Below are 11953 nucleotides of genomic sequence, written 5' to 3'. Positions count from 1 at the left end.
AGGAGATCTGTGCGCATGCGTAGTAGAACCCTCCGAGGGTGGGGCTGGGGTGCCCACTAGCTCAGACACCCCTATAGTCACCCGAATGGAGGTGCGCAGACAGCAAGGGACTAATGAACAGATACCAAAAGAAAAGAACGTCCACACCTTTATCTCAGTGGTTCTGCCAGGCGTCTGTTTTGCCACTGGATTTTGCCATCTGTGATTTCCACTATTCCCCATTGACACTCTGACAAACAGTTTTGTCAACATTCTAATGCTGGGTATGCCAGTGATTTTGTGTGGTCTGAATTCTTTCTTAATCCCTTAGAAGTCTTCATCTATAAAATGAAGATAATCATAGCAGCTTACAGGGCTTGTTGTATATGACTCCAATGAGAGGACACAGGTTAAGTGTTTGACTACAGGGTGCCTTCCATCCAACACCTTGTGGATGCCACATTTATCTCTATTCCCTTAACTCATCTTGGTATCAGCGATGTAGGTCAGGCATGGTTATGACTGAACACAGGGGTGGTCACTTGGCGGCTTCAGGCCACACTGGGGAGCTAAGTTCATATGTATCTATCTGATTGGCAAGTTCATGGCCTGGGACTCAATTCATGGATGTAAGCTGTCTGAAAGGACCCGAACCTCAGAGATCATGTAAGCCACCGAAGAAGTGGAGATTACTCAGGGAGTGAGTATGTGCAAAGCAGAGAGACCAGAATGCAGGCTTCAAGATTTGACTGTTGGGCCAGTTAGGACAGCTCTGTGACTTTGGTTCCCTTCCTTTAGGTCAGGGGTGGGGAACATATGGCCTGTGGGCCCTATGCTGATGTTGTGCAGTGCCGTTGAGTAGGTTCCGACCCATAGTGACTCTGTAAAGGGTTTCCGAGGAGCAGCTTGTGAGCTTGAACCACTGACCTTGCAATTCAAATGGCTTTGCAGTCTGGCGCATTAACCCACAGCGCCACACCAGGACTCCCTATAAGGGCCTTGAAATCATTTGGTCTGGCCCTACCAAGGCAACTGCAGTTCCAGCCATTACATTGCTGTACTGCTGTGAAGTGCCATTGAGTCAGTTCTGACCCATAGCGACCCTGTAAAGGATTTCCAAGGAGCAGCTGGTGAGCTTGAACCTCCAACCTTGCAGTTCAAACGGCTTTGCAGTCTGGCGCATTAACTCCCAGCGCCACACTAGGACTCCAGCCATTACATTGTTGTTGTTGTTAAGTGCCGTTGAGTCAATTCTGACCCATAGCCGACCCTGTATAGCGTTTCCAAGGAGCAGCTGGTAAGCCATTACATTAGGGGTTAGTTAATTAAATGTTTGACCAAATATAGCAAGCTAATTTTTAAGTTGATAATTCTGCATATTATAAATTTTGGCAGAAAAACAGTTTCCTACACCTACTCTAGGCAGAAGAAAAGGAAAAGGCCCTTTGGGTACTGGAGATAAATCTAAATGCTAAGTGTCTACCTCAGGAAAGGATTCTGTCCTGACTAGCCATGTAGGCACCAGGCCTTGGCTGATTTCTGCAGAGTTTTGGGGGAGTGGGAAGTTGCCATTCCTGGATTAAGGCATTCTCTGTGATGTGCTGTATCCTGCAAGAAGTTGATACACTTGCTCTCTTGCTAGCTGTTGGCCTAGTGTTCACCTAGGAACTGGCAGTAACTCCTTACTGCTGGGTCCAGCTTTATACAGTTGATTTCCCCATAACATCACGACAATTACAAATGAAGAGAGAGCATCAGATTATACCACTAGAGAGGGGCCAGGCCTTGAGGTGACCAGGACCTTAGGAGTGAGAGGAAGGGTCAGGGTCAAGCCCTACTCACCACAGGACCTTAGATAGATGCCTAGAAATAGACAGATGACTAGACCGATGGTAGAGGGTTGCTTCCTAACCACTTGAACAGAGGTGGGGGTTTAGAGGAAGTGGTTCACTCGGCCATTAAAATTGAGCTGACTGCCCAGAACTCACTCTTTAGAGAAGGATGGTGGCCTCTCAGCCAGCCTCCTACATATTCATAGGCTTAGTCAATACATAGTTTTTGTGGGCTGGGCCAGGCTACAAAGGAACAGGAGTAACCACGGTAGACATGGCCGCTGCCCTGGTCAGGGAGTAATCCATAAACAAATGTGTAAGTGTGACAATCTAATACAGTGATAAATGCTGAGAAGACTATACAAGATGGTAAAATGATTGACTAAGGGCAGCTACTTTAGACTGAATGGTCAGGGAAGTTGTCTGAGGAGATGACATTTGACACAATATCTATAACTAACAGTCAAGATACATGGTGGTCTAGGGAGAAGAGTGACCCAGGTAGAAGGATTAATAGTTGCAAAGCCCTGAGGTGAAAACAAGCTTGGCATGTTCTAGAAACAAGAAGATGCCTAGTGTGGTTGTAAAGAAGGGAGGTGGGGGCAGGTGGCAAGAGATGAGGTTGGAGAGCCAGGTAGGGCCTTGTCACCCAAGGCAGACATGGTTGGGACTGTATTCCAGGTACCATGGAAATCATTGGAGGATCACAGGATACACAATATCCCTCAGACCATGAAATTAGGCGAGCAGTTGGTTCCTAAATGACAAGGCATCCTGTGGAGTCATGTCTTTGGTGATAGTCTGCCCCTCTCCCCTTCAGTACATGGGCCCCTGAGGTTTAAGCCATGGTTGACGGTCAGTCCATCTGTTGGAGGAGCCCTTACTAGGGCTGTGCTTGATATCTGGCCAGGTCTGTACGTCGTTTCAAGGGTTCCACTAATAGGGAGTCCTGGTGTGATGCCGTGGGATAAGTGCTCAACTACAAGATTGGAAGTTCAGACTCAACAGTCACTCCTCGGAAATCCTATACAAATAGGTCACTGTAAGTTGGAACCTACTTAACAGCACTTAACAACATAGGACATAACATAGGACTGGGAGTTTAACACATCTGCTGGCATACCCTGTGGGCCTTAGTGATAGCTCCTCAGACTTGAGAGGTTCTGTGTACCATCCTGGAGGTAGTGACATCACCTTCCCTCCCCATTGCTCATCTGCCGCCTGTCCCTGCTCTGTTCCAGCTAGGCCAGTATCTCCCTGCTTTGAAGGGTTAGGAAAATTCTGAGATCATCCCCCATGAGATCACTCAGTGTTTGGACTGGTAGGTTTGTTGTGACCTCCTGCTTGATGCCTTTGATTAGGGGCAGCAACATTGATTCAGGCCTGCCTTACCCTTCTCGGAGACACTGGTGTTAGCCCCACGTGCCAGGAGCAGCATCAGAGTGATCTGTTTATGATCTCCAGACCAGGGTATTGTTGTGAGTCCTGACTCTTGGTCCACTAAACCAGTTCAGTCCAGTCCACCATCTACTGAACTGGTGACCTTGAGCAAGTTCACTAACCTCAGTGACCATCCCTAACATAGAGTGTTCCTGACTTACCAGGCATTGTTAGGATCAAATGTTTAGGAAGTACATTTCTGCACCTAATTAGCATTAATGCTGTTGGGATGTTACCATCAGCTAGATATGTCTATTCCAGGAATTTTGTCCCTGGAAACACTGACCCAGAATTTAAGGATTAAAAATTAAGTTTTTCTGGTGCTTAATGGATCTCCTGGGCCAGAGGTTTTACCTGGGAACTCTAACTGAACTTCAGCAAGTCTGAATAAGCTAGACTGTTTCCCAAGGCTGGGACATCTCTATATTGGTGCAAATCTGGGGTGAGGGCCACAGTGTTCGAAACATTCTTAGCGGGTCTTTGCACCCACAGAGACCTAAGGGTCAGCGAAGGCTGATTGTTGCTCAGTGGGTGAGAGGCCATTGAGGTAATTTCTGCTCCTCATGGAGCCTGGCCTCAGTCGGTCTGTGGACTTTTGGGGTGAAGCGGGAGATGGTGTGGTCAGCGGCCCTCTTGGAAGAGCTATAGAAGCCATCACGAAGGTCAGCCCCCAATCTGGTGAGGTCACCTCCGAATCCAGGCTTATTTGTTTCCATCATAAATATATTAGAAACAAGGTCAGGACTTGCTGGCCAACTTGGAGAACTTGCCAACCTGACCTGAACCCCTTCCGTGTATGCCTTGGGGATAGGAGTGGGGATCTGCACCTTCCCTCGTTTTTTGGACTCAGGAATGCTGCCCCTCTGCCATGAGTGGATGTGGATCCAGCACAGTGATTGAAAACAGAAGCCATAAATCTTACAGTTTGCTGTGCCACGTTCTGTGCGGAGGCAGGTGGGCTGGAAGCATGGTGGAGCCTCAGTCCAGAGCCACAATGTTCCCAGGCAGAGGAGGGGGCCCAGGTGTGATGCATGGGTTTACTCATGAAGGTGAACATGACCTAGATTGGGTTGGGGGGTCAGCTTTGAGTCTGGGGTGGAATCTGAACAGTGACTTGGGGAAAGTTGGAGCGGACTAGGCAGATGAAGGGAGGGAAGGGACCCTGGCAAAGGGTCTCACCTCTGCATAAACCTGGTGAGCGAGCACCCTTTGGGGTCTGGTGTTTGTGTGTATATCTGGATTGAGATGGGAGGAATGGCCAGGGTGACAAGAGCAGGTGTTAATGGCCACCTGTAGAGCTCAGGGAGTTTGAACCTTTAACCCAAAGGTTGGGGTGGTGTTGGGAAGGGACATGGCTGGCTAGTATTTTAGAAAAAGTCATAGATGTCTAGAGCTAGCAGAAGAAAAGTGCTGGCCTTAGCCAGAGGAAGGCCCCAGCTATCACACTGACATACTGGATGAGCTTGAGGCAAGAGCTTCACTTGACTGCACCTCGGTGTTCTTACCTGTAAAGCTGGATGAGAGTGGAATCTGACCACCTGGCTGTTGGGATCACTACGTGGAAATAAACACATGAAGGTTAAGCCGGCCTGTGAGAGGTTGGTGTTGGCCACAAGGTGCCCCCAAACCCTTTGGGCAGAGCCTGCTCTTGGCATCCACAAAGCAAAGCCCTCAGACTAAGGTTCCTTCTTAGACTTTCTAGGAGGCCCTGAGCTAGCCTGTCCCTCAGGAGAGCTCATTCTACCCTACTCTGCCCTGCCCACCCCACCAGATCAAAGCACCCTCTATTTCTTTATCCCACTATCCATCTTCCCTGCCAAATAGTTTTTCTTTTTTATATTAAAGCTATCACACTAGTAATAACAATATTGAAAAAGGAAAAAATGCCCATACTTCCTTTGTCCCACCATCCCCCACCACATAGCTTTTCTTGTCTGTTGCTCAGCTTCCACCCTTAGTTCCCACTCGCCACCTCCAATTTCCAGATTTCCTGCTCTCATCTTTTCTCATGCCTGCATACATTTGCTGATGTTGTTTCTTCTGATTTGCAAACTCTCTAAGACCCTGTCCCAAGAGCTCCTGTGCAGCCTTGCTGTAGGCCAGGGGCAGAGGGAGAGACAGCTTCCATCCATTCCTCCAGCCCAGCCTCCTGTCTTGGATCTCTTGGGACTGTCAAGGTGTCTTAGTGGGGGACTCAGTGGAAGCCTCAGTGAGTGAACTAAGCTTAGACGATCCTAGGGTGGAAAGGGCAGAGATGCTGGGGTGGGCAGTTAGTTATGCTTTGCCTTAGAAAACCCAGGGCAGCTGATACGAGATGTTGGTCTTTTGCTTTTTCCACTTGTTGATTTGTGTCTTGGCAAGTGTGAACTGGGGTACACTCTGTGATCCTGTGTAACAGATACAACTGGATCCTAGCTTTCTCTTCTGCTGCTTTTAGATTTTCCTGGATATTTCTTAGTCATCTTGGCAGGGAGTTTCTATTTTTAGCACCACTACCTCTTAAGGGACCAAAAATAAAGCTGGCTTATTGTCCTGGCCCCTTATTGGCTGGAGTGTTGGTCACAGGTTTGGGAATTGGCTGGGCTGGAGATAAGCCACTGTCCCTTTCCTGTGGCCTGGTGTGAGGTCATATTGACTAGGGCAGAAACTAGCAATTAACATGTTGAACTGAGGGCTTTACCAGGTTCCCTTAGTGGAGCTTTCCAACCACTGCTGCGTCAGGGTTGCCATCCTCAGCTTACAGCAGTAGAGACCAAGGCCTTGAGAAGAGCAGTGACTTGTATCAAGTGCCACAACTTGTCCACTAGGGTGAAGCCCACCTCCATAGCTGGAGTCAGCTGCAGAATGACATGGGGTAGGGTTGTCATGGCATCCTACAGTGAGATGTGCTCCTACCTGGGAGGGGTCTAGCAAAGCCAGAATGACTCCCTCATCTGGGACTTGGATTTCCCATCCAGCACCCTGGACCATGGTCTTAGTAGGGAGTAAGGGCTCCCATCAGTGACCTTGGGATACAAGCAATGCTCAGAAGGAAAGATATGAAGAGGTAGCATGTTCCTCCCAGCACCCATTTCCCCTCCTATACCTCAGCTATTGTTCTGTAAGCTTCTCAACTCAGGTCCCTTAGCTCTGAACCCATGGGGATTGGTGGGAGTGGGGGATTACTTTCATCAGTGAAGGCAAACATGCCCTAGAAGGGGCCAGGCTGGATGTCACCTAGCCTCAGAAATGCAGCTCTTAAAAAAAAAAAAAAAAATGGGGCTTGGAGAGCCATCTTTCCCATAGTGTAGTGTTCACGAGTCGGGCTGCTAATTTCACAGTCAGCAGTTCAAAACTACCAGCTGTTCCGTGGGAGAAAGATGAAGCTTTCTGCTCCTGTAAAGATTTACAGCCTTGGAAATCCTATGCAGGGTCGCTATGAGTCGGAACCGACTCCACAGCACACAGCCACCACCACCACCACCAGGGTCTTCTGCTAACACAGTCCTGGGATGGGGGCCTGAGGGCTTTGGTAGAAACACCCCATGCTCAGATAGCCAGTACTGGCCCACGAAGTGGGAGGAATAGCAACAACGACTTTGCAGTGGGAGCACCGTGACTTTAAGATAAGCACTGGAGTACAAACCACAAGGTTGGTAGATCAGCAGCTCCACAGGAGAAAGATGATGCTGTCTGCTTCTGAAAAGATTTATAACCTCGGAAACCCTTTCCAAGTCACTATGAGAACTGACTTGACTTGACGGCACCTAACAACAATAACATTACTTTGAGGTTGCTAAGAGGATTAAATGAAAAGACCGAGTGCTCAGCTCTTCCAAAAGGCCCTTCCCTTTAGTGAGTAAGCTAGGGCCTGCCCTGACCTTCTTTGGTCCTGGCTTGATCCTCAGCACCTGCTCTGTTTGGCCCACCACTGGGCTTCTAGCGCTGGTCTGCTTGGGAAGGGTCTCTTAGCAGTTCCCCCATGGCTTCTCAGTGTCCCCTAGGAGAGCAGACTTAGCAAAGGACTCTCTTGCTCAAGGAGGCCAGGGAGGGATGGGGTCAGGGAAGAGCCAGTGGCTGGCTCCCTGCTACCCCCACAGCACTAACTCTTCCCTCCTTGTCTCTCACTGGTCTTGCAGGTCTCAGCGAGGCCCGGTGACGCTCCAGAATGGGAGACAAGCCAATTTGGGAACAGATTGGATCCAGCTTCATTCAACATTACTACCAGTTATTTGATAATGACAGAACCCAACTAGGCGCCATTTACGTAAGTCTCTAGCTCTAGGGCTAGAGTGGGGCCATGGGGATCAGGTCAGATGTTGGGCCAGTACATCCAGTTCATGCACAAATTCTGACAATTCTGGTTGGATTTGACTAGACTCTCTGTCTAAACTTCTGTTCATGAGATAGGGGTACTGATGCCTGGTCCCAGCTATCTGGTCTGCTTTTAAGAGTGAAGGTCACACACTGCTGGGCAATGTACAGTGTATGGTGTGCTTGCCTGTCTACTCTAGATTATGCTCAATGGTTTTGTTAACAAGCTATGCTGTAAATTTCTGTCATATTTGCTATTTCCTAGTACAGCGTAGTTTATCTCCCCACCCCCACCCCCCTTTTCATTTGAATAAAAGCATGGCACCAAATGAAAAAAAAAAAAAAGTGAAGGTCATTGTACCCTGGGTAGGGTATTCTGGTCTTGCCATTCCATGTGGCCAAAACCCTGGCAGGGTACGTGGTTCAGGACATACCTCTGTTTCAGGTTGAGATGGCAGAGGCCAGGGCTCATAGTGCCCTCTGGTGGCAATAGCCCTGAGCATTCTAGTAGAAAGCTGAGCTGTCCTGAAGGATCTGGGTCCAACTTCTTTCTGGTCCTTTAGTGTTTATAAGAACTAACTAGTGGGATTACTACAGGGAGACTAGTGTGTCTCTGAGAAACCCTTCCTTTCAGGCACTGGGGGGAAAAGGGAATCTTACTAGTGGAGGCTGAATCCAGCACAGGTATGATTTGATCATTCATTATCATATAGGAGGCTCTGTAGGATAAATACTGGACTGTGAACCACAAGGTCAGCAGTTCAAGCCCATCATCTACTCCTTGGGAGAAAGATGACACTTTCCACTCTTGTAACAATATAAAACCTTGGAAATACCATACAGGGTCACTGACTTATACAGGGACTTAACTTATCATGGGTAGATGAGGCTTTCTGCTCCCACGAAGATTTAAAGCCTCGGAAACCCTGTACAGGGTCTCTATGAGTTGAAACCAACTTGATAGCATATAACAACAACAACCAAATCATAGGTAGAAGGTTTTTTTGTTTGTTTGTTTGTTTGTTTTCATTAACTGGTCTATGAGATCCTAGCACTTCTTCCTTCTTCGTTACTTTTTTTTTTTTTTTGCTTTTGAGAATATACACAGCAAAAAGATACACTAGTCCAGTTTATGCATATACCATTCAGTGATACTGATGACTGTCACTCTCCTCTGAGTTCCCCCACCATTAAGATGACCTCCATGCCCCCTAAGGTTCCCACTCCTCTTTTGAGTTGCTGTTGTCAGTTTGATTCTATGTAGCTAGAACATACTGCTTAATGCCTCATGACTCCTTAAAAATCAATGAAAGAGGGCCTGATCCAGAGAAGGCAAAGAAGAGAATTAGCAAGACTGGACTCCTGGTGTGGTGCTATAGGATTAACACCGGACTGTGAACCACTGGATCGGCAGTTCAAATCCACCTGCTGCTCCTTGGAAACCCTATATAGGGTTGTTATGAGTCAGAAATGACTCAATGGCACGTCACAACAACAAAAGAGCACTTTATGTACATCATTTCATAAAATTCTCAGCACATTTCCCTTTGAATATCTGAAACTCAGAAAAATAAGTGACTTGCTTATGTCATAGCCAGCAAATAGCAGAGTCCATGTTTATTTTGGCATTGCGACTGTGGAAGAAAGGACTTGGAGGAGAGAAGGCTAAACTCATGGGGTGCGTGTGCCTGTTGTAGGTAGAGAATGCCCCAGTCTGGGCCTTTGGAGGCCCTGTTGGCCTCTTCTTCCCTCCCTCCTTCCCTGAACCAGAAGTCTAGCTGGAAGAACCTCAGTGGATCTCAGCCTAGGTCCTGCAGATGGTAAAGAACAAGGGGTGCTTGAGAGTTATTTCTAGCGGCTTCTGTGGGGCCAGTGCCTACTGACCAAGAAGCAGGATGGTTTTAGGCTGAGCCGTGGACATAGGACTAGCCTGGGGCCTATCCATATCAGAGGCCATATTAATCCTTGAATAAAAATTGGGAATTGAATTTACCTAATAAATGTATTTGTCAAACAGTCTCTAAATCTGGGCCCATAGGACGGTGGGTGTCATTAAAGCTATTGATAAAGTAAAATATGGAGGCTGCCCATACCAGACAGAGAAATGGAATTGTGGATTCACTTCCCCAAGCAAGAACCCTTTCAGAGCTATGATCAGGGCCCTTAGAGATACTCCTTGTGTTCTGGCACTCTGACCCTGAGCTTTCCAGTGTATTTTTGTTTTTTCCTTCAGATTGACGCATCATGCCTTACGTGGGAAGGACAGCAGTTCCAGGGGAAAGCTGCCATTGTGGAGAAGTTGTCTGTAAGTAAGGGTCAGGGCCAGGTGTAGGCAGCCTCCTTCCCTGCTCCTGCTGCCCTCACTTAGCCCCTTTTCTATTCTTTATCTTGCAGAGCCTTCCATTCCAGAAAATTCAGCACAGCATCACGGCGCAGGACCATCAGCCCACACCAGATAGCTGCATCATCAGCATGGTTGTGGGCCAGCTCAAGGTAACAGCGCTGATGCAGTGCTAGGGGAGAGTTGATAGGCAGAAAAGAGCCCTGTGTCCCAGCCTGCCCTGTGACACGCTTGTAATGGTAACCCAAAGTGTAGTTCGATAAAGTAGCCACTAGCCACGTGTAGTGATATTTAAATTGCATTAATTAAAAATTTGATTCTTTGGTTATAATGACCAAGTTGCAAGTGCTCAGTAGTTACATGTGACTAGTGATTACCTATCAGACAATGCATAGGAAGCTCGATTCAATTACCGAGCGCTGGTCTGGAGACTTTTTGGAGAAGAGACAGGAGGAGCGTGAGGAATGAGGGGTGAGGGGCAGGACAGGGCTGTGGTGCCATGAGGTGTGGTGGGGCCTATAGTCCCCTAGTTGCTGTGCCTGGCTGCTGGGCACAGTAGCTTCTCTCTATACCACCCCTGTCATCCTCAAAGTTTTCCTTCAACCCCTCAGGTGCCAAAAACGCCTCCCAGAAGCCCTATCTGTTGTGCCCTAGCAGACCACCACCAATTTCTCAGCGTCCATAAAGCTCATTTTTTCCCAAAGCAGCACCAAAATTGACTTCCCAGCCCCTGGGCTTAGTTGTTTTGGTGGGCTTAGAATAACAGGTTACACGCCTTCTCCCTAGGCTGTGCTGAAGTGTGGGGTGCTTTCTGGGTCCCTCCCATACAGTGGTTAAAGGGCCCATGGTAGACCCAGAAGGACCTGCCTGCCTGTCCAGGATTTCTTCCTGATTAGCCCTGTGGGTTTAGAAGGCCTACCCAGGGAACTCAGTGCCCACTTGGCTTTGGGTTCTTCAACTCAGAGCCTCCAAAAGATTGATTTGCCTCATTCCTGTAAATAAGTCTCAGGAAAGTAGGTACTGTTAGAGAACAGGCTAGTTAACTCAGCTCCTGGACTCGTACCTCATCTCGGCCTCGCCCTGGTTTTCTGTAGTTTGTCTGGAAGTTTTCTCTTTCGTTATGTCATATATTACATCACTGGAGACAGAGCTGGGTTTTTTGCTTCCGTAGAACTGTAGTCACATTATGAGCTCAGTTTTGAGCCTTTCCTCACATACTTTATCTTGACCACAGTCAGTGTTAGGAGCAGTTTCTCCAAATTGGACTGACTGATATTTTCAGACATTTAGATTGTTTACAGGTTTTGATACAGTACCAGGGGGCTTCAAAAAGTTCATGAAAATGGAATGAAAAGATAACGGAATTTCCCCACAAACTTAAAGTGTGATAAATACTGGAATTCTTTCAAAAGTGTGATCACTTTTGCCCAGAGACATGGATTCAAGGGCAGGTGTGTTCTCTGTTGTCTGTTGTGTTGAAGTCATTGCAGTGTGAGCTGCTATCTGCTGACCCCATTATATGCCCAGTACAGGCATGAATATTCTTTGGCTACTGAGATTTGAGCCCATGACAGTAGGACCTGATCCCAAAGGCAACTTTCTTTGCCCTGTTCTCCTACCACTGAGCCCCATTCCTGTCTTTTTGGTCCCCTTACTGAACTTTACATTTTCTCTGTCTTCACAGGCTGATGAAGACCCCATCATGGGCTTTCACCAGATGTTCCTATTAAAGAACATCAACGATGCTTGGGTTTGCACCAATGACATGTTCAGGCTTGCTCTGCACAACTTCGGCTGACCTTGTCCCAGCCAGGCACTCATGCTGTTTCCTCCTCCCTCCTCTACCCGATACTATTCACACTCCTCCAGATGCTCCAAATATCATACACAAATGAGCAGGGCCAAGGTGGGAGTGGGCGCAGTGCGCTGCTTCTGTCAAGGTGTTGTGTATGATGTTTGGACGCTAGACTAGTTGCATCTGACAGGAGATGTTTGTGTTGTACCAGCGCATGCCTTGGAAAGACTTAAGTAATGCAAAAGGTTGTCTTTTTTTTTTTTTTTTTTTTTT

The 11953-nt window shown here is 47.7% G+C and overlaps 1 protein-coding gene across 1 annotated transcript in view; it reads left to right on the top strand.

Moving 5' to 3' along the window:
- Positions 1-11683, top strand: part of NUTF2 (nuclear transport factor 2) — a 20293-nt gene extending 8610 nt beyond the window's left edge. The window contains exons 2-5 of the mRNA XM_006860238.1: positions 7370-7497; positions 9778-9849; positions 9939-10037; positions 11570-11683. Coding sequence (XP_006860300.1) covers positions 7399-7497; positions 9778-9849; positions 9939-10037; positions 11570-11683 — 384 coding nt within the window. The 5' untranslated portion in view covers positions 7370-7398. The remainder of the gene's footprint in view (positions 1-7369; positions 7498-9777; positions 9850-9938; positions 10038-11569) is intronic.
- The last annotated feature ends 270 nt before the right edge of the window (positions 11684-11953 follow it).

The sequence above is a fragment of the Chrysochloris asiatica genome, unplaced genomic scaffold, assembly GCF_000296735.1.
Source record: "Chrysochloris asiatica unplaced genomic scaffold, ChrAsi1.0 scaffold00037, whole genome shotgun sequence".
Taxonomy (NCBI): Eukaryota; Metazoa; Chordata; class Mammalia; order Afrosoricida; family Chrysochloridae; genus Chrysochloris; species Chrysochloris asiatica.
The sequence above is the reverse complement of the archived record's forward strand: the minus strand, read 5'-3'. Positions and strand labels throughout refer to the sequence as shown.